The sequence below is a fragment of the Delphinapterus leucas genome, chromosome 6 (assembly GCF_059928025.1).
Source record: "Delphinapterus leucas isolate spDelLeu-1000000601 "Yukka" chromosome 6, BTC_Dleu_Yukka2, whole genome shotgun sequence".
Taxonomy (NCBI): Eukaryota; Metazoa; Chordata; class Mammalia; order Artiodactyla; family Monodontidae; genus Delphinapterus; species Delphinapterus leucas.
Genome location: NC_143134.1, coordinates 111000134 through 111024693, shown reverse-complemented (window position 1 = coordinate 111024693; position 24560 = coordinate 111000134). Strand labels below are relative to the sequence as shown.

General features: G+C 49.3%; 1 protein-coding gene across 10 annotated transcripts in view; it reads left to right on the top strand.

Annotated features, from left to right (window-relative positions):
* The window catches only part of CDK5RAP2 (CDK5 regulatory subunit associated protein 2), a 182358-nt gene that overhangs the window by 144748 nt on the left and 13050 nt on the right, over nucleotides 1-24560 (top strand). For 9 of the 10 annotated variants that reach the window (XM_089913676.1, XM_022578895.2, XM_089913670.1 and 6 more), the window contains 8 exons: nucleotides 4960-5008; nucleotides 7677-7867; nucleotides 11860-11979; nucleotides 16210-16326; nucleotides 18374-18563; nucleotides 19542-19663; nucleotides 20732-20980; nucleotides 23670-23747. In XM_089913676.1, coding sequence (XP_089769802.1) covers nucleotides 4960-5008; nucleotides 7677-7867; nucleotides 11860-11979; nucleotides 16210-16326; nucleotides 18374-18563; nucleotides 19542-19663; nucleotides 20732-20980; nucleotides 23670-23747 — 1116 coding nt within the window. The remainder of the gene's footprint in view (nucleotides 1-4959; nucleotides 5009-7676; nucleotides 7868-11859; nucleotides 11980-16209; nucleotides 16327-18373; nucleotides 18564-19541; nucleotides 19664-20731; nucleotides 20981-23669; nucleotides 23748-24560) is intronic. The other variant, XM_089913669.1, reaches the window with a different exon arrangement.

Below are 24560 nucleotides of genomic sequence, written 5' to 3'. Positions count from 1 at the left end.
CAACCACTGCGCCACCAGGGAAGCCCTCTTTAATGATATTTAATTGGTAGAACCCAAGAAGTAGGATGGTAGTGTGCTTTCTTAATGCTGGTAAGGATTAGAGCTGGGATTCTTGCCTCTCTCCATAGGCTAGGGAGTTCACTAGGGGTCTGGAGCCCTGCTCCAGATTTTGTGAGTGTTGGTGTTTTTCTGGGGTGATAGTCCATAAATTTTAGATTCTCAAAGTGGGTTGAGACCCCAAATAGATCAAGGACTGGTATTGCAGTCCCAGGTTTTCCACCATATCCTTGTCCGTGGTACCTCCTGAGAGCAGTAGCACGAATCAGAATCAGGAAGGCCGTGTTTTTGTCTTCAGGTATATATATATATTTTTTGCGGTATGCGGGCCTCTCACTGCTGTGGCCTCTCCCGTTGCGGAGCACAGGCTCCGGACGCGCAGGCTCAGTGGCCATGGCTCACGGGCCCAGCTCCTCCGCGGCACATGGGATCCTCCCGGACCAGGGCACGAACCCGTGTCCCCTGCATCGTCAGGCGGACTCTCAACCACTGCGCCACCAGGGAAGCCCTGTCTTCAGGTATTTTTGAGTGAGTGCCGAGGAAGAAGATGGTGAGATAGTCCCTGTCCTCAGCGAGCTCACCATGTGTGTCAGGGTTTAGCCGCATGAGTAGAAGACAGTTGCTGGAATCCCTTCCCTTGGTGCTCCTTTGCCACAGGGATGAACCCGAAACATCCATTTCTTTTTTTAAAATTAATTTTTATTGGAGTATAGTTGCTTTACAATGCTGTATTAGTTTCAGGTGTACAGCAGAGTGAATCGGTTATACGTATACATATATCCACTCTCTTCTGGACCGAAGCATCCATTTCTTTCAAGGGCTTCCACGGTCTGCCTTTTCCAGCCCTCTAACCTCGGAATGATAATGATGAATATGAAGGAGAACCAATGGGGAGGGCTGGTCTTACTGTATGCCAGGCATTGTTCTCAGCCTACTATTTAATATCCTCATTTAATAATGAGGAACAGAGAGGTTAATTTACTTGCTCAAGGTCACACAGGAAGTGGCCGAGTCTGGATTTGAACCCAGGCAGCTTGTTTTCACAGCCTAACCTGACCCCCATGAGGTCATGCCCCTCACGCTCCTGTCAAATTGGGTGTCCTTGTCAACAATTTCCATGGACCTGGCTTTGCATTTCCCCACTTCTGGGACTTTGTTCAAATCAGTCCTTTTCTAAAAGGCTTTTACTCCCTCTCCACTTCCAGAAATTCTGCCCATCCTCCAGGAAGCTTCATTTGTTCACTTCAAGTGAAAGCAAACCTATTCATTTTCTTTGTTGCCGGGTTGGTTGTAGCTCTCATATGGCATCACTTCTGGCCTTGTGATGGGGGCCATGTGATGGGGTGGAGAGAACAGAATCTTTGGAACCAGACAGGCCTGAGTTCAAATCCCAGCTTTGTGGTTAAGGGTCAGATTTCCTCTGTGAGGTAATAGCACCTGTCTGGCAGAGTTATTGGTGAGGATTGAGATTATTAAAGCATCTGGTGTCCTCCTGGCCAGTAGTGGGAGCTCAGGAGGTGACAGCAATGATTTCTTGTAGGCATATTTTATTTCTTCGGAGCGTAAGCTCCTGGAAGGTGGGGGCCTGGTCTTGTCCTGGCCTCCCAGCCTGGGAAGGGACCAGATAGGTAGTGCCCAGTCAGGATTTGATGCTGCTGCTGGAAGTTTTATGTGGTATGGACCTGGCTCTGGGGTGCCCTTGGATGAAATGTGCTCTGCCTCTGTCTGGCCCACATAGTTGAGCTTGGAGGGGGGGCACTGTGGACTCTGAAGGGAGGCTTCCAGGAGGAAAGGATATTGGAGCTCAGTCTTCCACACTGGGAGGATTCACAGCTGGTGGGAAAGGGTGTCTTGGGAGTGGTGATGGGGCGTGCAAGCTCTGGTTAGCTATGTGCGCCAGGCTGTCCGATGGAATGGAGGACTTTCTCTCCTGAGTGTCTGTGGAATCTGCCCTCCACGCAGCACCTTAGCTGCTTCTTACCTTTATAAAGCAGTTCTTTCCTGCCTGAAAGATCTAGATCAGTTGTCACCTCCTGTAAGTTCTCTGATGGTCCAGGCTGGATCGTGCTTGTCTCCTCTGTGGGTCCTCCCCCAGCATCCGATGCTACCTCTGTCACAGCGCTGTCGTGTAGTTGTCTTTTGGGTCCACCGTCCCCACTCAGCTGTGAACTCACTGGGGCAGGCCCCTCATTCATCTCTGTATCCTCAGTGTCGGGCACAGGCACCCGGGAGGAGGACTGTAAATATTTAATATGAATTACCAGTGAGATGGAAAGGAAGAAACATTTGGGTCATGTAGGAGATGCCAGGCTCCGATATTTGAACTTAATTTTGTACGATTGATGGGTTTTGACCTAGGGAGTACCATTTCACAAGAGGCTTCTTACGTGGTGGCCGAGTACAGAGGGGTCAGTGAGGGGAGGGGACTGAAGGTAGGTCCATCAGTTACAAGCCTGTCCTGCATCGTGATCCTCGTGCTTGTTCAGCTATGTGTTGGATAACTAGATGTCTCTTTATTTGGAAAGATGAAACCCCCCCACTGCCACATACTCCACAGCTTTTTAAGTGTAGCAATAAGATTTGCCTGAGAGATGGGAGAGTGTTTCCATGACGTGCTTCCTAAGCGTCTGGAATAGCTTGACAGATGGTACCCTCTCACCTGTGTGAAGGCAGATTCCACCAAGAAATTCAATGCATCAGTTGTACCGACGATCTCCCTATGAGTCCCACAGTAACAATTTGTCACTTGGTTTTAAAGAACTCTGTGGTGGAAGCGAAACGAATGGAGTACAGTTGTTGAGTCATTACAAGCTCCCCAAAGCATCTCTGGTTTGAAGAAGGGGAGCCAAGGGTTGCTGGTGGCATCCGGGTCATGGACTCCATCTGTGGTCGTGGACTTTGTCAGGAATCGAGGAGAGTTTTTTTGCTGGTTTTAAGATGAGTTTACGGTTAGGTGAGCCAGAATGCTTGAAGCCTGTGCTGGGCCAGTTGTAGTCCCTGAGGCACGTGCCTCTAAAGAACGACGGTAAATGCGAAGTAGATGTTGCGTTATTGCTTGCCTGCCTAGCACGTGTAGAGCCCTGAGCTCTTTGGAAGGCTAGGCTGGGGCAGACGGCCCATCCTTAGGGTCTAAGGGCCAAAATCATATCATTAACTGAACATTAGTAAGCAGCCCTGTGCAGGTGTGAGAGGAAAACGCCAAGTGAGTTCTTCTTCTAAGGTACACTCATCCATGCCCGTTCACGTGGGACTTGGAATGTCAGGGTCTTGGAATCTGACCAGCCAGGGGTATCAGATGTAGATTCCCCCCCTTGAGGTGGGATGCAGAGGACAGAGACGGGGACCCCTTGAGAGCATCCCCTGGGGTGGAGGCCTGTCAACCTCTCCCTACTTCTTGGGGAGTCCAGATATCATACCAGTTTCAGTCGCGATGGAACCAGAGGATGGAGATGTAGATTTGTGGTGGGGCAGCTGTGAGAATGTCTCCATTGCCCTTGCTTCACCGAAGCAGTAGAGTAGGTGAGAGTGGGAAGTGGGGAGAGTGGGAGAGTGGGAATATTAGACCTCCTGGATTTCACGTCTTTACCTTCAAACGGAGATCCGGACACTGTGCCCTTAGGGTTGTTGTGAGGCCTGAAGGAGACGGTGACTACCGAGGAACCGCCCTCAGCACCCATTCCCGGAGCCCGTGCGCCCTGCGTGGTGCTGGTGCCCAGGGCCCGGCCCGGTGGGCGGAGAGGGAGCCCTGGCAGCCACCCAGCTGGCCTGGGGAGCTTGTGGGTGGGAACCACAAGATACAGAGCAGATGTGCGTGTCTCCCGTGATCTTTTCCTCCGCACGGTGGTGTTTGAGAACTTTTCCTTTTATGAGTAGTTTTGAAAATGGTACGTGTGGGTGCAGTTTAATTATAGCCTCATCTTTCCACCGCTGCTCCGTAGGAGGCTTGTTTTTCCTTTAGCCACGCGTTCGTTTCTTCAACGAGCTCCTCCCCGTCTGCAGTTTCCAGCGTTCTGAAGTATCTTTAAACTAAAGTTGTTCATCTCTGAAATCTGGGCTCACGTGTTCCTTTCAAACAGCGCATGATGGCACGCAGGGGGCGCAGAGCATTGTCCCCGACTGCGTTCCGAGCCACTTATTTTGTTTTCTTTTGTCATTTCTTCTAGTTATTCCCCCTGCTGCAGGCACCAGCTTTTTTAGCTGCACTCACAGCCTCCTTGTCCTAGGAATCCCACTTCTGAGAGCCTTTCTGGAGGAGAGTTTCAGTGTAGATAGAGCTGTATGCACAAAGAAGTTTATTTTATTTATTTTTAAAAGTGAAAAATTGGAGAGGGCCTAGACATCAGCTAGGGAACTGGCAGAAACTGGACCATGTCCACCTCCAAGGGAATATTCACGTACTCATTAAACATGCCGTTACTAAGGCAAATTTGGTAAGTGAAATGCTCATAATAAAGGCCAAAGTGAAAAATTAAGTTGTGATACAGTATCACCCATGTCAAAATGCGTGGAAGAAAGAATGGAAGGAAAGCCAGTAACACGTCTGTGGTGGGTACCTGGAGGGTAGCGATCTTCTTTCTCTTAATTCTGTTACCCGTTTCCTATAACAAGCCTGTATTCTGTTAGTATCAGAGTTTTAGAGAAGGAAGAAGAGCCTCTGCACCCAGCAGCGCCTTTGTGATTGCTTTTTAGATTCAGTGCCGTCACCTTCCTCCTGGAACTAGCGCCAGAGCAGTGATAAAGGAGGAGTCTAGAGTCTGAGTGGTATTCTTGGTAATCCTACTTTAAATATCCGGGACTGTTATGAAGAGTGTTTAAACAAATGGATGAGGAAGAAATTGTTAGGGAGCACTTTTTTTTTGTTTTTTTTAATGTTTTCCTTCTTGATGTTATCTCTGCTTCCAGGAAATTCAGTTGAAGTGGAAATGAGCACCCAGAAGGAACTGAGAGAGAGGTGAGTGTGTGGCATTTTGGTAAGAAGACGTTATGGGTTAGGTTTGTCTGCCAGCGTTTTGAGTGTTCTGCTCCCTCCTGTTCCATTAGTTTCCTTCATCTTGTAAATAAAGCAAAAATACCTGTGAAACTGACAATGGTCATACAAAACCAGAAGTTCACGCCGTATGTCCCACAGCCTTCCTTCATTTGCATTAGGTTGCTCCTGGCGTTTCTGTCGGGTGATTTGACCCAGATGACACATTCCTTCTGTTGGCTCCTGGATACTTGCAGGGTGAATTCCAGACTCCTGAGCCTGACCCATCTTTCCTTTTCATCGTGTACCCCATGCTTCAGTCTTAATCTTCGTTTTGATTGTTCTCCAGACCACGCCTGTACACAAGCGGTACACTGCCTTCTTCTGCTTATAATTTAAAAATCCTTCTTCGGAGTCAGTTCACATGGAAACGGACCTTGCTCTCCCCGACACCCCCATCTCTCCACTGCATCCCAGCATCAGTGATCCTTCCTATAGCAGTTGGCACATAATTACACTATAGCACTTACCACATGGTATTATAATATTTTCTGCATTTATCTTTCCGTGCCCAGGATTCCTTGAAAGAGGTAAGGAGACAGCATTAACTAGGTATGGTATGTGCCAGCTGCTGCCCTAGGCATTCACATCCGTTATTTCCGACCCTACAAGGTGAGCATTATTGTTCCCAGTTTAGGATGAGGACCCTGAGGGTCAGAGTTGCATACTTGCCATTAAGAGGCAGAACTGGGATTTGAACTTGAATCTGTTATGCTCCAACACCTGGGCTCTTATTGTTATTGCACATTGCCTTTTGAGGGCAAAGACTTCTTTAGTATCTGCACACCTGCTCTAGCCCCAGCTATCTGGCATGTGGTTGGAATTTTTAAAAAATGTTCATGGAATAAATGGATTGCAAGCGCTCTTAGCTTGCCTCTGTGGCCAACTGGAAACGTCAGGGTCTCGCCCTCCTCTGTTGACTTGTTCAGGGTTCTGACTGTCGTCAGTGCCATTGCTGTTTCCCTCATCTTTGGAGCTGCGACCCTTTGGACTCCTGGGGGCAAAATAAAGAAATAAAGACCAGCCTGGGGTGCAGAGTTTCAGATTTTACTGGCATCATGAAGGCCTCCAGCATCGTTAGAGTGGGCCGGCAGGGAGGTATCACAGCTCTTCACTGGAGGGCATTTTACTCAGGGCTTCTGTAAGTTTAGAAGAAACTTTCCTCTCCCACTGCGGTATTCGCAAGACCCCTCCCAGTTCAACCCTCCACTTCTGTCCTGATGATAACGGTGGGTCATGTCCCACCGGCAGGCTGCGGAGAGGGCAGTAAGGGCCTCCCCGAGTGGAGATGGTCTTCGCTGAGATATGAAGCACGAGGCTCCGGGGCGTGGCTTGTTGGAAGAGTGTCCCCCCTCGAGGTGACGGAGACACGGGTCCTTTGAGCTGCGTGGCTGGTGCATGGAACGTGAGGCTAGAGAGGCAGGCAGGGCTGCCTTGGGCTGGTCCTCAGATACTGCCTTAAGAGCCCAAATCCTGTTCTACAGGAAGAGGGGAGTCTTTGAAGGAGAGTAAGCTGGGACTAGACATGATCAGATTGGCTATTTTGAAAGCTGACCGTGGTTGCTTGGAGAATGGCAGGGAGCCTCTTTTGGCCTTCCTCAGCCACGTGTCACCCTTCCCTTTCTGGCAGGTTTGTTTCTGTTCCTTCTGTTCTGCTGTTTTCAGCTGTAGGCTTAATGCTCACGCTAATTAAATGGGTGTCCTCAGCCCCTTCTGCACTTCGCAGGGCAGCAGCAAGCCATCGCATCCATCACGCTGTCTGAGCACAATTGCATCTGCTGTTTACCTGTTAATGAATGCGTTGCAGCTTTAGAGTCCTTTGCTCTTGTCTGAGCTCATGAATAATGAGACAAGAAGTAATAGGAAAAAATGGGAGAAAAAAGAGCTTAAATTAAGGAGCTTATCTGTAATGGGGATTCACGTGGGCTCTTCACAGAGTTCAGGGTGGTTTTCCTCCCGGCTTAGGTGGCCCTTGGGTAATACAGGTCACTAACCGGATGATTGCCTCAATGGTGATACCGGAATCTGCTTGTGGACCGTGAGGGTTTTGAGGTTTTTAAACCCGTAAGTCCACCTCGTAGGTTTGGGTTGGCCCCCCCACGTTCTCCTGGGGCCTTGGAGCCAGACAGACATGGATTCAGATGTGTGCGCTGCCACGTACAAGCTGTGAGACTGTGGGCAAGGTTCTGATGCGCCTCCGTCCCCGCAGCTCTAAATGAGGATGGTCCTCCCTGCCTCAGAGGGATTCTGTGAGGACCAAGGAGGACAGCCTGCGTAAAATGCCTGGTACAGAGTGGCCAGTTGATAAGCAGCCGCCACTGACTCATGCCCTCTCTCAGGGCCCCTCCGCTACCAGCCAGACGGTGGCTCCCCTCCTTCACTGGCTCCAAATCAAGCCCACTGAGCCCTTTTTGCGTTTGTTTTTAGAGTATCCTTGCTAAAAAATGCTCTAGGGAAACAAAAAGCCTCCAGAACACCATTGCAAATGTGGGTAAATTACAAAGAGCCAGTCATCTTAAGTGTTCTTAAGTCGTGGTCCTGGTTTGGGATCTTAGTGTGGAAAACGATTTCTCTTTCAATCCCAATGGTCAAGGACTGAGGAAGACGACTTAAGCTACCAACACATTCTCCCTGAGTCTCCTGCTCCCTCAGCCTCACGTGCGCTGTCCGACTGTCCCATGCTGTCCGACTGTGAAATCCCCGAGAAGTCCTCCTCCTCACGAGACCAGAAGCAAGACAGCGAGACTGAGAAGACTTCGGTCCTGGCAAACAACGTTTCTCAAGGTAAGCCAAGCTTCACTGAGCGTCGTAAACCTAGCCAGAGTTTCTTGCTTTGAACGATAATTTGCTGTCTTGCCTTCGTACTAAAGCAGAGTATAGTGAAATTTGAATAGTTACGAGGTGAGAGGAGATCCTGCGAGGGCCCAGGCCCATTGTTCAGAGTTATCGTTTATCACCGGGGAAAGCTACGGTTGTTGAAAGTGTTGGAGATTGGGAAAAAGTCCTTTTTACTTTTTAATGATGACGTGTTACATGCCTTGCCATTCCTTATCTGGCAGACTGGAAAGCACTGGGGTTATGGATCAGGTCTAGGTCTGGTCCATTTCTTGCTGTCTCTTTCGAGCTCTTCCTAAGGTGGTGTCACTTTGAGGACCGTTGCTTTGAACTGTACAGGGGCCCGAGAGTACCTAACCCCCTGTTTGGAGATTTTGAATTCAGTAAATCTGCTGTGTTTCTCTTTAGTGTGACCCTCGGCCCTTTCCGTCAGCCCCTTGTCCTGCCTCTGGGCACGGAGCCTTGGGCTCAGTTGGCAGAATCAGCCTCCCGTGACCCCACCTGCCTCTGAGCTCCCCTTTACCCTTCTGTGTTTGCAGTCTTGATTGCCTCCTGTTGGGCATTAGGTAGGGCTTACTGTTCATAAGTTCAAGGACTAGTATAGACCAGAACAGACAGACCTTTTCCAGTAAAAGGCTGGATACTATGTACCTTAGGCTTTGCAGAGCATATGGTCTCCGTTGCAGTTACTCAGTCGTGCTGTCGCAGCATAATGCAGCTGTAGAAAATAGTAAATGCGTGAGTGTGGGTATGTTTCAGTAAAACTTTATTTACCAAAACAGGTGGTGGGTGGATTTGACACAGGGGCCATAGTTTTCTGAGCCCTGGTATAGCCTCTGGACCTCAGCTGACATCCTCTGGTCTCTCCTTTTTCCAGTGGGTTGTTTGCAAGGTGCCCAGAATGGGAACAAATCAGACACCTCCCAGCTAAAAACTCTTTGTTGACACCGGATCACATTAGAACCAGGGTTTCAAAATTTTTAAATCTATTTTTAGCGGCAGAAATCCCCCCTCCCTTTTTTTTTTCAGATGAAACTGAATATATATAAAAGATAACACATTTTTTCCAAAGGAGTGGAGCCTTTATCCCCAGTGGCGCCTCCGAGGCTCCTTTAGGATACGCAGGGGCCAGGGGAGGAATCATACCTCGAGCATGAAGTGTACACGTTTGATGTAACGCAGGTATCAGCTGGAGTCCTCCAGTAACCAGTTACCTAGATGTGCTTTCTTTGGGTTCGTGGCCGTATCCCTCTGTAGTTTCTGTGTACTTGGTTTCTCTCGGTTATTTCTGGCTCTACTCTCTGCCTTCTCCTGCTTTGGGTTAGACCATGAATTGTTTCCCTGTCCCCTGTGCTGCCTCCTGCTGCCTGAGACCACTCCCACAGGGCCTTTGAGGTGTCAGGGACTAGAGGGGTGGGGTTTACAATGCAGCAAGCCTGATCGTTGACGGGATATTTGTGATCCCTGTTCTTTAAGACCCTCCTGCTACGGTGGTACCAGGCACTTCCTCTTTCTCCCCCAGGCTGCCCTCCTTTTTTTCACTCTAGGCCCCATCCGCCACCCCAGCCTTGGTTTATTTCCAGTGTAGAACCATCTTTTACTTCTTATTCCTCTGAGGACCTATGACCTTGGGCTTCTCAAGTGGATTATCAGGCACTTTCCTGAATGGGGACAGTGCTCTCTGGAGCTGTCCTAATTAACCCACTGTTAGCTTTTTTGGGTTTGTTTCTCTTCAGACTTTTGGTCTCTGCATCTGTTTTTCCTTTTGTCACGCTTATAATCTGAGCAGAAAGATAATTTAGTACTTGTCCTTTTTTCACTTAGCATTATATCATAAGTTTTCCGACGTGTTACATAACATCATTTTCAGTGGCTTTGGAATAGTCCGTTGAATGGGTGAACTGCAGTTTTCCTTATGTTCCCCTGTTGCTGAACATTTAAGTCATTTTCTAAAATTTCACAATTGTGAACAGTGCTGCAGGGAGTATCTTTGAACATAAAGCTTTCCCCTTATTCTGGGGCATTTTCTTAACCTAGATTCTATAAATTGGAACTACTAGGCAAAAGATATTTATACTGTCGTTTTTGGTGGCTGCTTCTTGCAGGATTTATGGGTTTAAAGAGACGGCGTTTGTCAGAGGGTATTATTGTAAGAGGGGCAGATATTTTTCTCCTGTGTTAAGATGAGTATAGTATTTCTTTCTGCCCAGTTAGGGCTGCATAATTAACAAGCGGTGTCCAGTTCGACCGGGAATGTTTCCTTAAGGCCAAGGGATGATTCCAGCTTCCAGCCAGTCTCAGTAGAAGATGTGTTGTACCGATCGCTGCTGAGGGCTTTTGCCCCAGAAGCCGGCAGTATGTGACGTGGATAAACCAGGAAGGAAGGCTGCAGTCAGAACAGATAAGTTCCTGACTCACTGAGACCTGACTGGCCGCTGGAAGGTTTGTGGGGCAGCAAGGCAGGAACGGGAGGTGTGTTGCCGTGCTGCTTCAGTTTATTGCAGGTGGGGTCCACAGACAGTCCGCCAAATGACTTGCTGCACTCCTGGCATTCATAGGAGGTAGCTGAAGATCTGGGAATTAAGTCATCTCATAAACATTCAAATTCATGGCAGAATTACTATTTAATTAGGAAAAGATCTGTAACATTGTGATACTTTTAAATGAAAGTCATTTTGGAGGAATTAAAACTGGGTCATAACATTAGTATAATGTTTTAAAACAAACGTTACCAAGACAAAACCGAGTATCCCCTAATTGATGAATGAAAGACATTAGTTTTGCCTTTGGACACTTAATGTGATTATGCTATAAACACTGATACTAGAAACCTACCTCTGGACTGGAACTGCACTTCCTCCTTTCTTTGTTAAAGTGAGCTGTGGCAGAGGCTGAGAAATTAAAAGCATGCTCATTTTAGAAAATTTAAATTTCTATATATTGTTAAATATTATGTTAAGATATAGTATTAAAGTTTTGAGAAGCCTAAGATCTACCACCTAAAGGCAACCTCTGTTAATATTTAGGTGTATTTCCTTCTTTTGCATATATGTGTCTTTCCTGTCTGCAGATTTTTAAACAGAGTTGTGATTATGCCGAATAACCCATTTTGTATCTGTATTTTTTCATGATATTATATGGTCTTCATAATATAATTTTAATAGCTGTATAACACTGCATCATAAGGGATGTAAAGCAGTTAATTTAATCATTTGCGTTATTTTCAGTTCTGACTGTTATAAATAGTGCCAAGATGAACCTTTCCAAACATTCTGACAAATGATTGTCAGCATCTCCGGTGATCTCTTTAAGTAGATTCCTAGAAGTAGAATTATTTGGTAAAAATAAATTGGAAAGAACCTTTCTAAGGCTAATGACAAAAATAGTCCCCAGAGTCATACACGTTTATACTCGTGCTAACAGGATGTATTCCTGGAGAGCACCCTTCTTACCATTCTCACCAGTGTTGGGATTATTGTTTTGCTTTGTTTTTAAGTCTTGAATTAGTGAGTGATAAATGGTTAACATATTCCTCTCAAAGGATTAGACTCAAAAATATCTGAGTTCGTTATGAAGGTGGCTTAATCAACTCAGGCAATTCAGGCGAACTTGAAAGTGATCTTTTAGTTTCCCCGAAAGGAAGATTTTAAATTAATATTTGATATTTAGAAGAATAAAAGGCTGTATTAGAGTTAGCATTAAAATTGTATGGTGTGTAATTTTTCCATGTGATATAAAGTATCTTCTTTGTAGAGGGCTGCAGAGAATCATCACAGACTGGCTGTGGGCTGTGGGCAGTAGCTCTGCCTCCCCAGGCCTAAGGAAGACTCTCTTCACATATCCAGTACTATTTAGAATTTCAAGATCACTGCGTAGTCTATAAATTATTCAGTTTGTTGGGGGCTTCAGACTTTAAATTAAAAATGTCCTCCTTCCTGTAGACTTACTAATGGAACATATACAAGAAATTCGAAGTTTGAGAAAACGTTTAGAAGAATCTATTAAAACAAATGAGAAGCTACGGAGACAGCTGGGGCAACAAGGCTCTGAAATTGACCAAGGTAAGGCGGACCTTCCCAAAGGGAGGTGAGGACTTCCTTTGTGGCGCATTTGCCTGGATAAGTGCGCTGTGTATTGGGAATCAGTTCAAATCCTGACTTTGCTGTTTACTTCACCTTGCTGACTCTCAGTTACAGTAATTTATCTGTTAAATGAGGATAATAATTCCCATTTTATTCTGGTGGCGATGAGAATTAAGTGCGCTAACTTAAGCGGAGTGTCCCATAGTCCCTGGTGCAGAACAAGTACTTGATAAACGTTCGTTTCCCGGTCATTGGAGTAGTCTGCCAGCCTCTGGCATTGTGAATTGTGGTTGCCTCCTCATTTGACTCTAGAAGCTGAAGCAAAATAGATAGGTATGTTAAAATAAAACAAAGCAGTAGGGCTTCCCTGGTGGCGCAGTGGTTGAGAGTCCGCCTGCCGATGCAGGGAACATGGGTTCGTGCCCTGGTCCGGGAGGATCCCACATGCCGCAGAGCGGCTGGGCCCGTGAGCCATGGCTGCTGAGCCTGTGCTCCGCAACGGGAGAGGCCACAACAGTGAGAGGCCCGTGTACCGCAAAAAAAAAAAAAAAAAAGTATTTTGTCTTCTTGTTAATAATGCATTTTGGCAGTCTGGTAACTCCCACGTGCCAATCACGAGGTCCCCAGTGTTCTTACATAACCACAGTTAGCTCAGAATGGACTATTCTTCCATGAGAAGCTTAAAAATACATATTTTTTCCCATAGACAAGACATTCATGTGGTTCAAAAATTAATATCACCATTCTATACCCATTAGTCCTGTTCTCTCTTCTCTCCTCCCACTTTTGTTAGTTTTCTTCTCTATCCTTACAGTCTTAATGCAGATGTATATTCTTATTCTCTCCTTCACCTGCCCGAAAGGTAGAATGCTTTATATCACTGCTCTGTTCCTTCTTTCATTGAGTAATCTATTTTGGTCATCTTTCCTTGCTGCTCCAAAGAGAGTGTCCTCCCTCTGGTCAGAATATATCTTGAGAGCAGCTCTGTGCACCAGGAAAAGCCTGAGTTTGTTTGGGAGCCGGACTGGCCTGGGTAGGGACCCAGCTCTTCTGTTGATGAGCTCCATGACTTTGGGCAAGTCACCTCTCCCTTCCAGGCTTCATTATCTTACAAAACGGGGTCATAGTGAGATTAAATGAGACAGTGTTATACATAGGGCCTTGCTCAGTGCCTCACCCGAGCGATGGTGGTTTTCTGCATCATCATCCATTTTATTTTGTGTAACATTATTCGTTTAACATTGCAAAGCTCTAAGCTCTGCACCGGGTGGGGACACTAACGTCGTTGCCATTTCTAGGGATGAGATAACTCAGTTCTAGAAAGATGCAGCCCGTGGCGGCACCTGCTTCTTTGCACCCCTAGCCACTGCATTCTAGCCCATCAGAGCCTTCAGCTTAGAAGGACATCTTTTCAAAGTACCGTATATGCTGTAGCTTGCAAGGTAAACAGAAAGGTTCCATCTCTCTCTCTCTCTCTCCCCCCTCCCCCCCCCAGCGGCATCCTCCCCCTCCTCCCCCTCACACTCCCAGGGAAATTGATTAATCTGAGTTATTAGTCACATCAAACACAGGAAAGAAATACACGCCTGGGCCCATCACAGTCACTCTTGGTAATGCCTGAATTAGATTCATTCTGTTTTACATTTTCCCTGACAAATCCAATTATAGAATTATTTGGGGGCTCAAATGGCCACCAGCTACAGTGGAGCAGACAATTGCTCTGGAGAGCAATTCACTCTGATGGGAAGGTTTACAAAAAGGCATTCATAAAGTATTTATGCTGGTGGGAAGACGTGCTGTTCTCACCATGTTGTCACAAGCCCTGAAAAGACAAAGAAGTAACAGTGGTTCTGCCTCCCTCCTGCTGTGAAATGTTCATCTTGGGAGCAGGTTTGAGAAAGGCATGGCTCCTTGTAATGTTGAGGTGGAACATTGTTAAAAACTGTCATCTTATGTGTTACATCTTCCGGCTTGTCACCGGTTATACAAGCTTATGGTGATGATGTTCAGAGGAAAGATGGGCCTCATAGCATCCGAAGTGGGCCCTGCTAGCTCAGGCTTTGTCAGGAACTGTTCCTTGGCCTGATTATTCCTTTGAAAAGTGAGCACCTTAGCTGTGGTTGCAGGAGACTTCTGTAGAATTGTTCCTGTTCATCCAGGTTGCTCTTCGGTCTTCTTTTGGCTCCAGCCTATCATCAGTGGTGTATTGACAAATGGTAATAGCAGTAACAATAACATCCATCCGCCATTTTTATTGAGTTAATAGAGGCTTTAGGGACGTTATGTGACGTGCCTGAGATCATGCAGCTACTAAGAAGCCGGAGCCACGGTTCAAACCCAGGTGTCTCTGGAAAGACACCAGAGTTCAGGGGAGAGTGGAGGGGGATAGTGGGGAGAGATACACGTGAATAAAAAAAAAACATATGACATTGTAATCAGTGAATCGTTAGCCTGAGAAAAAGGTAGTGCTCGTAGAGTGGAAAGAGAATGAACTCTGGCTTCCGGGAGACACAATACCATACCTTCCTTAGAGGGAGTTTGGATATTACAGGTCCTCCGTTGTGTATCAGGATGTTTTCAGCTGCAGATAACAGAATATTAGTAAAAACTGGTGTAAACAATGGGGATTTAGTCTTCGTACATAACAAGAAATCCAGAGGCAAGCGTTTCTAAGGCAGGTCTGAAGTCTGATTGATTGGTAGCCGGGCACGGGGTTAGTACCTGTGGCGGCTGCAGCATCCCTTCCTCTCAGGACAGGGTCCAGAGCAGGTTAAGAAGAGGGTGGCACGTGCTCCTGCCTGTCCTTCTTTTTTCATCCGGGTGGAAAAGCTTTCCCAGAAGCTCCCAGCAGGCTTCCTGTCAAGTTTCGTCGACCAGAAGTGGCACATGACCGTGTTCTAGCCGGACTGGAAGAGCAGGTGTCTGGCATTTGGGCTCTGCGGTGTGGTAGACTCCATCAGTAAGGAAGGCCGGGAAGCATCCGCCTGCCAGGTGTAGAAAGTGCCTTGCACACAGCAAGTGCCCTCCAGGGGTCGCTGTGAACATGCACATCATACATGGTGCAGCCTTAGAAAGTTCAGAGCACGGGCAGTGCTGACGTGGCGTGTCAAGGGAGCTGCCTGGCCGGAGGGAGGGCTGGGATTTCAGGGGATAGACAGGACCCGGGGCAGGTATTTACAGATAAGGAGACTGATCAGAGTTTGTAAGTTTCCTCAGACCCAGTCTGTCTAGCTTTAGAGCCTGGTCTTTTTAGTCTACACTTCGGGGCAGTGAGTATGAGCTACGAGTTGAAAGGTGAGTGTGATTTTGACAGGTGAAGAAGGTGATAGACATTCTAGGCAAAGGGAATACGTCATCCTGTAAAGCCAGTGAGGTGTGTGACCATGTGTGTGGTGTGTGTTTGGAGCACGCATGGCTCAGTTTGGCTGCGTTTGAGGGCACCAGGGTCTAGTGTGAGAGGGAGTGGGCTGTAGGCCTTGAGATTCGAGCTAAATAATAGAGATCTAAAGTTTGGACCTTGTGTTTGGTTGTGTGATTGTCTTTTGCCAATCACACAACCAAACACAAATACGTGATGGTGGGGCCATCACGTATTTTTGAGCAGAAAAAAACCTGAATGGACCGTGTTTAGGATGATAAGCTCATTGGCAGAGGCAACGGGGCAAGGTATAAGGCTGAACTACAGGGGCAGAAAAGAGGGGGCCAGCATCTGAGGCATTTTGGAGGAAGAGTCAGCAGTCATGATTGCCTGACTGGGCAGTGGAATAGAGGCCTTTAGTCTGGCTCCCAGGTTTCCGGCTCCGGTTAGGGATAGAGGCGAGACCGTCTACACCGGCAGGAAACAGGAGGGAGGGCGGGATTGGAAGGGTTGGGGGGAAAGGTGAAGAGTGGACCGGAGCCTCAGTGGAGAGGTCCCCTGAGGGTTTGGACCTCAGGAGGGAAATCGTGGAGGTTAAGACTGTCACCCGCCCCGCCAGCCCGGTTCTCCTTTGTTCACCCCGAGGCCGGGTAGGATGTGGGGAGTCTCCTCCGTCTCTTTCAGGCTTCCTCTCATCTCCCTTTGGGCTCCGGTAGTACCTTAGATAGTTCACAGGAGTAATTTTCGTTGTGTGTTGTGTTTCCTCATTATTTAAAACTGTTTTCCAAAAAGTTCCATCCATACGGGCCTGGAGACTATCTATAAATTACTATTTATGTGTGTTTTTATAGGTTCTTCAAACATTTTTGCTTATGGTTCAGAGCTACATAATTCTCTGACATCAGAAATATGTTTCCTGAGGAAGCAGAACGAGGCCCTCAATACAATGCTCGCTAAAGGATCCAGAGGTAAAAACTAGAGGAGCCGTCCGCAGCCTGGAGCTCCACAGCCCTCTGTGGCGTGGAAAGAATGCAGGCGCTGGAGTGAGACCAAGTCCTGTGGCCCTGTGACTTTGGGCAGGTCACTTAACCTCCCTGAACCCCAGTATGTTTTAGCTGTAAAATAGGAACGCCTCAGAGGGCTGTTGTGACAACTAAGCACTGTCAAGCCCGCAGCCTGGTGCCTCTGACAGGGGCTTAGTAAGTGTTACTTTCTTTACTTGTCACCCTCCCCTCTGTGCAGCCACCTCTCAGCTTGGCTTAGTTCACAATGGGAGAGAAGGGCTGGAAATACATTGCTCCCCAAATTTCAGAGATTTCCTGCTGTCAGGCAAGTTTCTCCAGTATTTTAAAGACGCTTCTTTTAATTCCGTCTGTTTGGAGCTTAACCCACAAAGAGCTTTCACTTAAAATGTTTCTGGGATGACGTTATTGTTAGTCCTGTTTTACAGGTGAGAAACTGAGGCCTGGGGAATTGACTGGCCTGCGGCCACAGAGCCAGAAGTTGGTGCAGCTGGGACTTGGGCCCGTTTATCCCACTTTCACTAGAGGATACTGATGCCGATTCTGGCTTAAGAGATGAAACGGGGGCTTCTGCAGATATCCATTCATTCATTCATTCAGCAGACACTTCCTGGTTCCTCTTCTGTATCACAGCCTGTGTAGATTCTGATACAGAATTGAGCGAGACCCAGTTCCTTCCCTCAGGGGTTCATGGTCTGATGGGAGAGAGAGCCAGGCAACCCATGGCAGACCAGGGTGAGGATTAGCCGTGATAAAGGCTCAGGGGGCGCAGGACTCCGGAGAAAGCATCCTGACCCAGGGGAGGCTGGTCTTTAAGAGCTGAGTCTGGAGCATTAGTAGGGGTTAGCTGAGGGACCTAAGATTAGAAGAGCCAGGGCATTTTAAATAGAAGAGAGAGGACAGAGGCCCGAGGGTTAGAGGCTGGCGGGGGCGGGGGGGGGGGGAGTCTGGACCAGTCAGGAGTTATAGGAGGCTTAGCATGGCTGCAGTCTGAGGGAAGAGGAGAAAGCTTGCTCGGAGATGATCATGCCGGGGTTAAGAGTAGAATCAGAAAACCTGGGTCTGAATCCTGGTTCTGCCACTTACTGGCTATGTGACTTCGGTGAAGTCTTACGCTCTTTGATCCTTAGTTTCCTGTGTGGAAAATGGGGAGTACAAAAGTACCTACGTGGAGGTGTGCTCTGAAGAGCAAGTAGGGTGACACATGGGGAGGTGCTAAGGTAATGACTGCAGTGAGCACGGCGGCGACGTCAGCTGTTACCGCCACCAGCACGGCTAACAGCCTGCCGGAGTGCTGGCAGCCTTCAGCGTGCTGTGAGGCCCTGTGTGAAGCCCTTACATGTAGTGACTCAGTTACTACTCCCGGCCACACATATGAGGAAACTGAGGCACAGAGGAGTGAAGAGCCTGGCTCAAGGTTGTGGAGTCAGCGACCCCACAAGAGTATGGGGTACTCTTGAGTAAACGGAAGAGCCTCACTCCAACGTGCCCCTCTGCCTCCAGGCTGTGCCCTTGACCATTGGTCCCCGTGCCCCCGTGTTCCTCATCCCTCAGCAGGCGTGCTGGCCTCATGGCCTGAGAGTGACGGCTGGGTTGCTGTCCGCACAGCCCTGCTGGCCTCCTTGGGAGGCTTCCGGACTTTCCCAACACCCATCGCCAGAGTTCGGGGCCCTGTTTCTTGCCTCTGTCTTTAATTTCTACCCACTGTTTGCTCTGTGAAGGCAAAGTAGCTAGGTTTGCACGGCCCATTATTTAGTAGAAGACTAAACGGGCCCATTTCATCCCAGTGATGTTTAATCTGCACCCTAGATGTTGACAGATTTATCTGCCCAAAATGCAGGAGATAATTGGAATGTCACAATCATAAATGCCAGATGAAATCTCGTTCTCTTTTGTATTCTCTGAGCGCTCCAGCCGAAGCGCCGTATTTGCATAATAAGGGTGGAAAAAACAAATGGTGTCTCCTCTCATTGTTGCTTTTTTGTGCACGCAGATAAACAGAAGGAGAATGAGAAATTGCGTGAGTCCCTCTCCAGGAAGACCGCCGGCCTGGAGCACCTTCAGCGGGAGTTCGCCTGTGTGAGGGTGGAGAACGACAGACTGCAGAGGGAGGTGGACGAGAAGGAGAGTCAGAACCAGCGGCTGCTCCGGGAGGTCTGCCACAGCCGCAGTGAGCTGAGCAGGTAGGGGTCAGGGTGCCCCAGACTTGCCGGCCCTGCCCGGTGCCCGGGGACGGACACGAAGCACACAACACGTGGCACGTCAGGTGGGAATAAAATACGAGGAGCGAAGTCATCTAAGGAAGGGGGACAGGGCCTGGGGGCGGATTGCTTGTTTTATCCAGGGTGGTTCAGGGCCGGCCTCTCTGAAAGGATGCCATCTGAGTGGCCACCTGGAGGCCGTGAGGGCGTGAGCTCTGCAGATCCTGGGGGAAGATCCTTTTCCTTGGAAAGGGTCAGGGCCCCGAGGCAGGGTGTCCTTGGCCTGTGCAGGGCAGAGCCAGGGCTCAGTGCAGCTAGAGGAGAGGCCGAGGTAGAGGAGGACACGGAGGTGACTGGAGGCCGAGCCCCGCAGGACCCCGAGGCCTGGTGAGGACCTCGGTTTTCACGTCGAGTGACTCAGGAAGCCACGGGAGTTTCTGCACAGAGGCGTGCGGGAGTCTGCCTTAGGCTGTGAGCGCGTCACGCTGACTGCCCTCTGCGGTCCCCCGGAGACTCCCATCTCGTCCCACGTGTTTCGGCGGTTCCGTCAGCGCTCCGGACGCCCCACACCTTTAGTTCGTGACCTCGCCCTCACTTCCCCCGGGTGGTGCAGTGATTTGCAAGGTCACTGTCTTCACCATCACACAGTGCTGGCTTCTCTCCTGCGCTCTGCACCCCTGGGTGAGACATAACCTTATGAGCTTCACTTCCTCATATCCGTGAATTGGGGATTAGAGAGCACATACCTTTTAGGGTGTCTGTGAAGATGACGTGAGATCACGTCTGTAAAGGGCTGGGCCTGGAGGAGCCCTCGGGAAGCAGAGCTGTGAGGGGTACTCCTCCCCGTGCTGTCACTCTTGTCCACACTCTCTGGCTGATGGTGGAATTGCCTGCCCTGTGGGTCAAGTAAGCCCCTGCGTGAGAATAACCTCTGCTTCCGTGGCGCCGGGGCCTTTCCAGGGTGCAGGAGGAGGTGAAGGTGGGGCAGCAGCTGCTCACGCAGAACGACAAGCTACTGCAGTCCCTCCGCGTGGAGCTGAAGGTGTACGAGAAGCTGGATGAAGAGCACAGGAGGCTGCAAGGTACTGGGTGCTCTGGCCTGTGAGCTCCCCCGGACGGCGGGCTGCCCTCTTTCCTGAAACGCTGTTCTGAAACCCCAAGCTTGCCTCCAGGGTAGAGTAGATCGATGCTGAGGCAGGCTTTCTGGGCCACCCTTCTTCTCAAGTGGCAGCGGGAAACATGGAAGGACTTAGGCTCGGGAGTCCGGTGAACGGCGGTCTGGGTTCTCACGGCCTCGCGTCCCAGTGTATGCCTTCCACAGGTCACCTCATCCCTTTGGGCCTGCTCCTTCCTCTGTAAAACATGTCTACTAATCTCTGTTGTGTACAGTTGTGAAAATTAAATGAAATCATTTATTAAGAGCGTCCTAGCACAGTACCTGGCACGTAGTAGACACTCAAGAAATCACTTTTATGATAATTTTCCTGCCAGTGTATATTTGTTTTTGTATTGCCCATTCATTCAGCAGACAGTTATGGAGCACCTACTACGTGCTGATAGAGATGGTTGCTGGCCCTGGGCCTCACTGTATCCTAGAGAGATACCAGATCACAGCGACTTGACTGTAAACTCTAATGTTTTAGAATCCGTTTTGAGGTGTGGTGGGGTTTTTTTCTTTTTTTTTTTTTTTCGCAACTAATTTTCCAGATGGTTTCTCCCTATTGAAAGTTTATCTAGAAAAGGGTCACCTCTCAGCTCTCATTTTCTCCTCAGGTTGCTTTTCTTATTCTTGTTGTTGTGTCTTTTAAATATACCGTGGCTCTTAAAATCAGCCCTTTCATTATATAATTCCAGCCCAAATAGATTTTATTACTACTAGACATAATTTCGGGGTTTGGTGTGCAATTTGTCAGGCCTTTATGGCCAGAAGCGAAAATTAATTTCCAGCTCTTATTTAGCCTGTGGAATAGCAGCAATTAAGTCTGCGAGTACTTTTGTTTTTCAGGTCGAGTTGTTATGTTCCATGGCACCTAGGTCTTAGGCGGAGGAGGGTGGTGATGGCAGCGGGTCGAAAGCGCCGTCACTTGTCTTCGGTGGCTGACCCTCTGGCGGTTGACAGTGTCGAGGCTTCCCTTTGCTTGTGTTTGCAGAGACCAGGGCAGAGGCATCGCGAGAAGGCTGGAGGGGGCAGGACCCTTTCGGCCACCTGCATGGCCTCCTGACAGAGATCCAGGCTCTGCGGGCGCAGCTGGAAAGGAGCATCGAAACCAACAGCACGCTGCAGAGCAGGCTGGAGGAGCAGCTGGCACAGGGCGGGGAGAAGGCCCAGGAGGCAGATCCCACTTTGGCTCTCCAGACCCTGCCTGTCCCCAAGCGGCCCCAGCAGCTGGACAAGCCCGGTACTGCCCTGCCTCGCCTCACTGTTTGAAATGCAGCCCTGCGCGTCTGTGCGGCACGTGTGAGCTTCTGAATCCCGCCCTTGCCCCATGGAGGTGTCTTCTCACTGACAGCAGACGCGCCGTGTACCCTGGGAGCTTGGGACCTGACTGCTGAGTAGCTGTCACCTTTGGCAAAACGGTGTCATCTGTGGGGCCTGCTGATTCTCAGGGCAGTGGGGTTTGGGCTTCCAGCGCCCTTATCGCCTCCAGCCCTGCTGTCTGCCACCCCCTTAGTCCTGTCCACATGACCTACTGCTGAAAATCCTTTTCAGTCCCTCTTAACTGCCTTTAAAAGAGCATCTTCACCTCTTCCTCCGGTTGTTAGCGTCTCAGGATCTCAAAAGCTTCCCGGCAGGTTTGAAAACTGGTTCAGTTTGGCGTTTACCTCTGGTTTTATCGTCTAGCCCTGCAGAGGCTGTGTAGGGAGCAGAAGGAGGACAGACTGGGCCTCGTCTGCCCGACTCCTGCATAGGGCCGGGCGTAAACCGGCAGGTGGCCAGGCTCAAATCAGTCAGCCAGGCCATCATCTTTGCTCTTTGGATGAAGGAACTAAAACCCAGAGAGGGCACTGGACTTGCCCAAAGTGACACAGCAAGTAGGTGGCAGAGCTGGAGCTAGAAATCATTTCCAGCTCCGGGTCCAGTGCTGTGTCTGAAGTACCACCTGGCCTTCAGGAGCCCTGGTGTCTGGGGGTCATCATCCCAATGCCCAGGTGGATGGGTGTGCGCATCCAGGGGACAAGGAATGCCAGCAGACTTTATAAACAAGTAGTGTAGAAAAGTTTGGACTTACCTTTACTTAGATTGGGAATTACATCTGTCGCCTTTAATTAAAAAAATTACAATCTCTCAAAGAGCACCTGGTCACCCAGCTCTGGAACTTACAGTGGCTCGCTCAGGGGTTTCTCCTTGGTAAGGATTTTAAAATTTGAACCAAAAAGATGATGAGACGATATGGGGAAAAAAAAAAAATCCTTCATGGGTACAAAATAATAATTTTTTGCTTTGTATGTGTCTCTTCATTTGGTAATCAAATGTAGACGTGAATTTATCATGTTCAAATTGGTTTTGGGGCCATTCTGTGTCCTTTCTTTGTTTTTGCCCAACATTACATCATAAACGTTTCCCCTTGTTTCACACGGGCTTCCTAATTATTGTTTTCACATGATTGTCAGTCACCAAACCATTACCCTGATGATTATTAAAGTGGCCTCTGATTTGGAGCTTTAATAGACATCAGCGTTAACACGCTTTTTCTGTTAAACAGTATTCTTAGGATAAAATCCTGCAAGGGGAACCTCACAGGGCTGGGAAGGGGCCCTACTGCCGCCTTCTGCACAGGGGATACATCGGCAGTGGGCCTTGCCGTATTTAAATAGGGGTCTGCTCTGCTCCTGGCCCTTCTTAGGGCTTTGAGGAGATGGGACCGAGGTTGTCGGTGTGAGCTAGGGAGATTGAAGCAGGGAGAAGAGTTCAGTGACTGGGGCGCCCAGGAAGGAGCTTTGGGGTAGCTGAAGTGAGGCCGTTGAACAGCCTTTTTCTGTTTTTGAAATTTGTCCAGGGTCAGCCCTGGGGTGGGGCGGGGGGCGGTCTCCAAAGAGGCATCTAGGAGAATGTGCTCAAAATTCACAGCGCCGTCTCCGTGGAGAAGTTTTCCAGTTTCCTCAAGTGAAGATTAGAATTATACAGTAGGCAGCAGCATTTCTTCCTTTGCACAGGACTTTTCAGGACGATATTTAAATGCAGCTGTCTGAAAGTTCTGGCCTAAAGACTGCTGTTTTTGCAGGAAGTGATCAATCTCGGGCCAGCTCCACAGAGCTGACCCCCGGGCGCCTTGGCCCCAAAGTTGAAGTGCACTCTTTGGAGGGGCCTGGGTGGGGAGCAAGCTGGGCAGGACACCTTGAGGCCTGGACACAGTCCCCTCTCTGCCACGGACACTCTGGGTGATGCTGGGCAGATCACTTCCTGTCTCTGCCCATTGGTCTCCTTTTCCAGGAAGCCTCAATTACAGTGCCATCCTGCCCCCGAGCTACTGAGCGTTCAGATGTGAAAGTGCTTTCCTGAATTATAGAACGTGGCCCGTCATCTCGTGCCGCATATGCCTGGTTTTGCCTCCTTACATTGTCTCGAACACATCACCTCCCAAATCCTACTTCGGGTCACTCTTCTGTCTTATGTGGGTTACTGCAGCCGCCTCCAGCCTCACTCCTCCAGCCCAAAACAGGTCTCAGCCTGACATCGTCCCGCCTGACGTCCCCCACTTCATGCTCCCTGAATGTGTCATGAGGGCTCCCTCTGTGCCTTGGCATCTGCTCCTTCCTCTGCCTACATTTCTGTCCCTCCTCGGGTTACCCCCTCACTTGAGCTCCCACAGCCCCCGTGCCTCCCTCCCTTAGCCCTGACCCCTGAGGGGAAACAGCTTGTTTACTTGTCTGGACAAGAGGGTCCTTCCGGGGAGGCAGCCGGGCCTGCTCACTCTGTATCCCCCGTGTCCCGCGCAGGGCCTGGCGGGAGAGATGCCCAGTGAGGATCTGAATGAATGCTTGTGTGTCTGGAACTTCACTGTGTTTTCATTCAGTTCTCCCTCAAATGCTGGTGAGAGGGAAACTAAAACGTTTGATGGTTTATTTCCCTTATTTTGCATTTTGTAGATGGTGACAAGTGTCCCGTGGCAGCTGACAATTCATATGATCTGTTTGATTCCACCCCAGCAGTGCCACCGAGATCAGGTACAAAGCTAGAGTCTGGGTAGCTGTGGCACAGTTGGGTTTGGCAGTGGGACTTTTTAACTTGGAGGAAAGGGGGGGTCCCTGGTCCCAACTCAGCAGGGTATTTGGCAGGATTTGGGGGTTTATGCTCTCAGCATTTCTAGCTGGCAGTCTCGTTCTCCAAGCCCAGGTGTTACCAACCTTAGCGACATCATTGGTTTCGCTCCCTGTTGCCCTGGGTTAAAGTGTGACTGCCTTATCGTGGCTTTCAAGGCCCTGCAGCATCCAGCCCGAGTGGGCCCGTCCAGCCACACCCCTCTGGCCTCCTGGTGCCACACGGATGGGTCAAACCATCCTGCAGTTGGGCCTGCACTTCCCTGTCACTGGGACTGTGCAGCGTGGCCCCCGCCTTTGCCAGACCGACTTTGCCCACTTCTGTGCCAGTGAAAATCCTGCTGCTTCCCGAAGACTCATCCTGAATGCAAACTGCCCAGGGAAATGTCTTTCCTGATGGCCCCGGTCCGAATTATCCATCCGTGCTTCTGTTGATCCAAAGGTGGAAAGCGGCAGGCTTTTACCTCTGTGTAGCATAATTCTTGCTACCCATTCAGCCCAGCGCAATTGTCGCTTCTTCTAAGAAGCCGTCCCTGATCTCCCTTCCCGCACAGAGGCTTGATTATTCTGTCCACTGAGCTCCGGCTCTTTGTCGTCACGCTGTTACACCTCCCACATGGCATCTGTGTTCCGATTAGACCGCGGGCCCCTGAAGCGCAGGCCCAGGCTTGACTCGTCTGTGTGCATCAGGGCTCTTCTGCAGAGCCGGTGTTGGTTGGA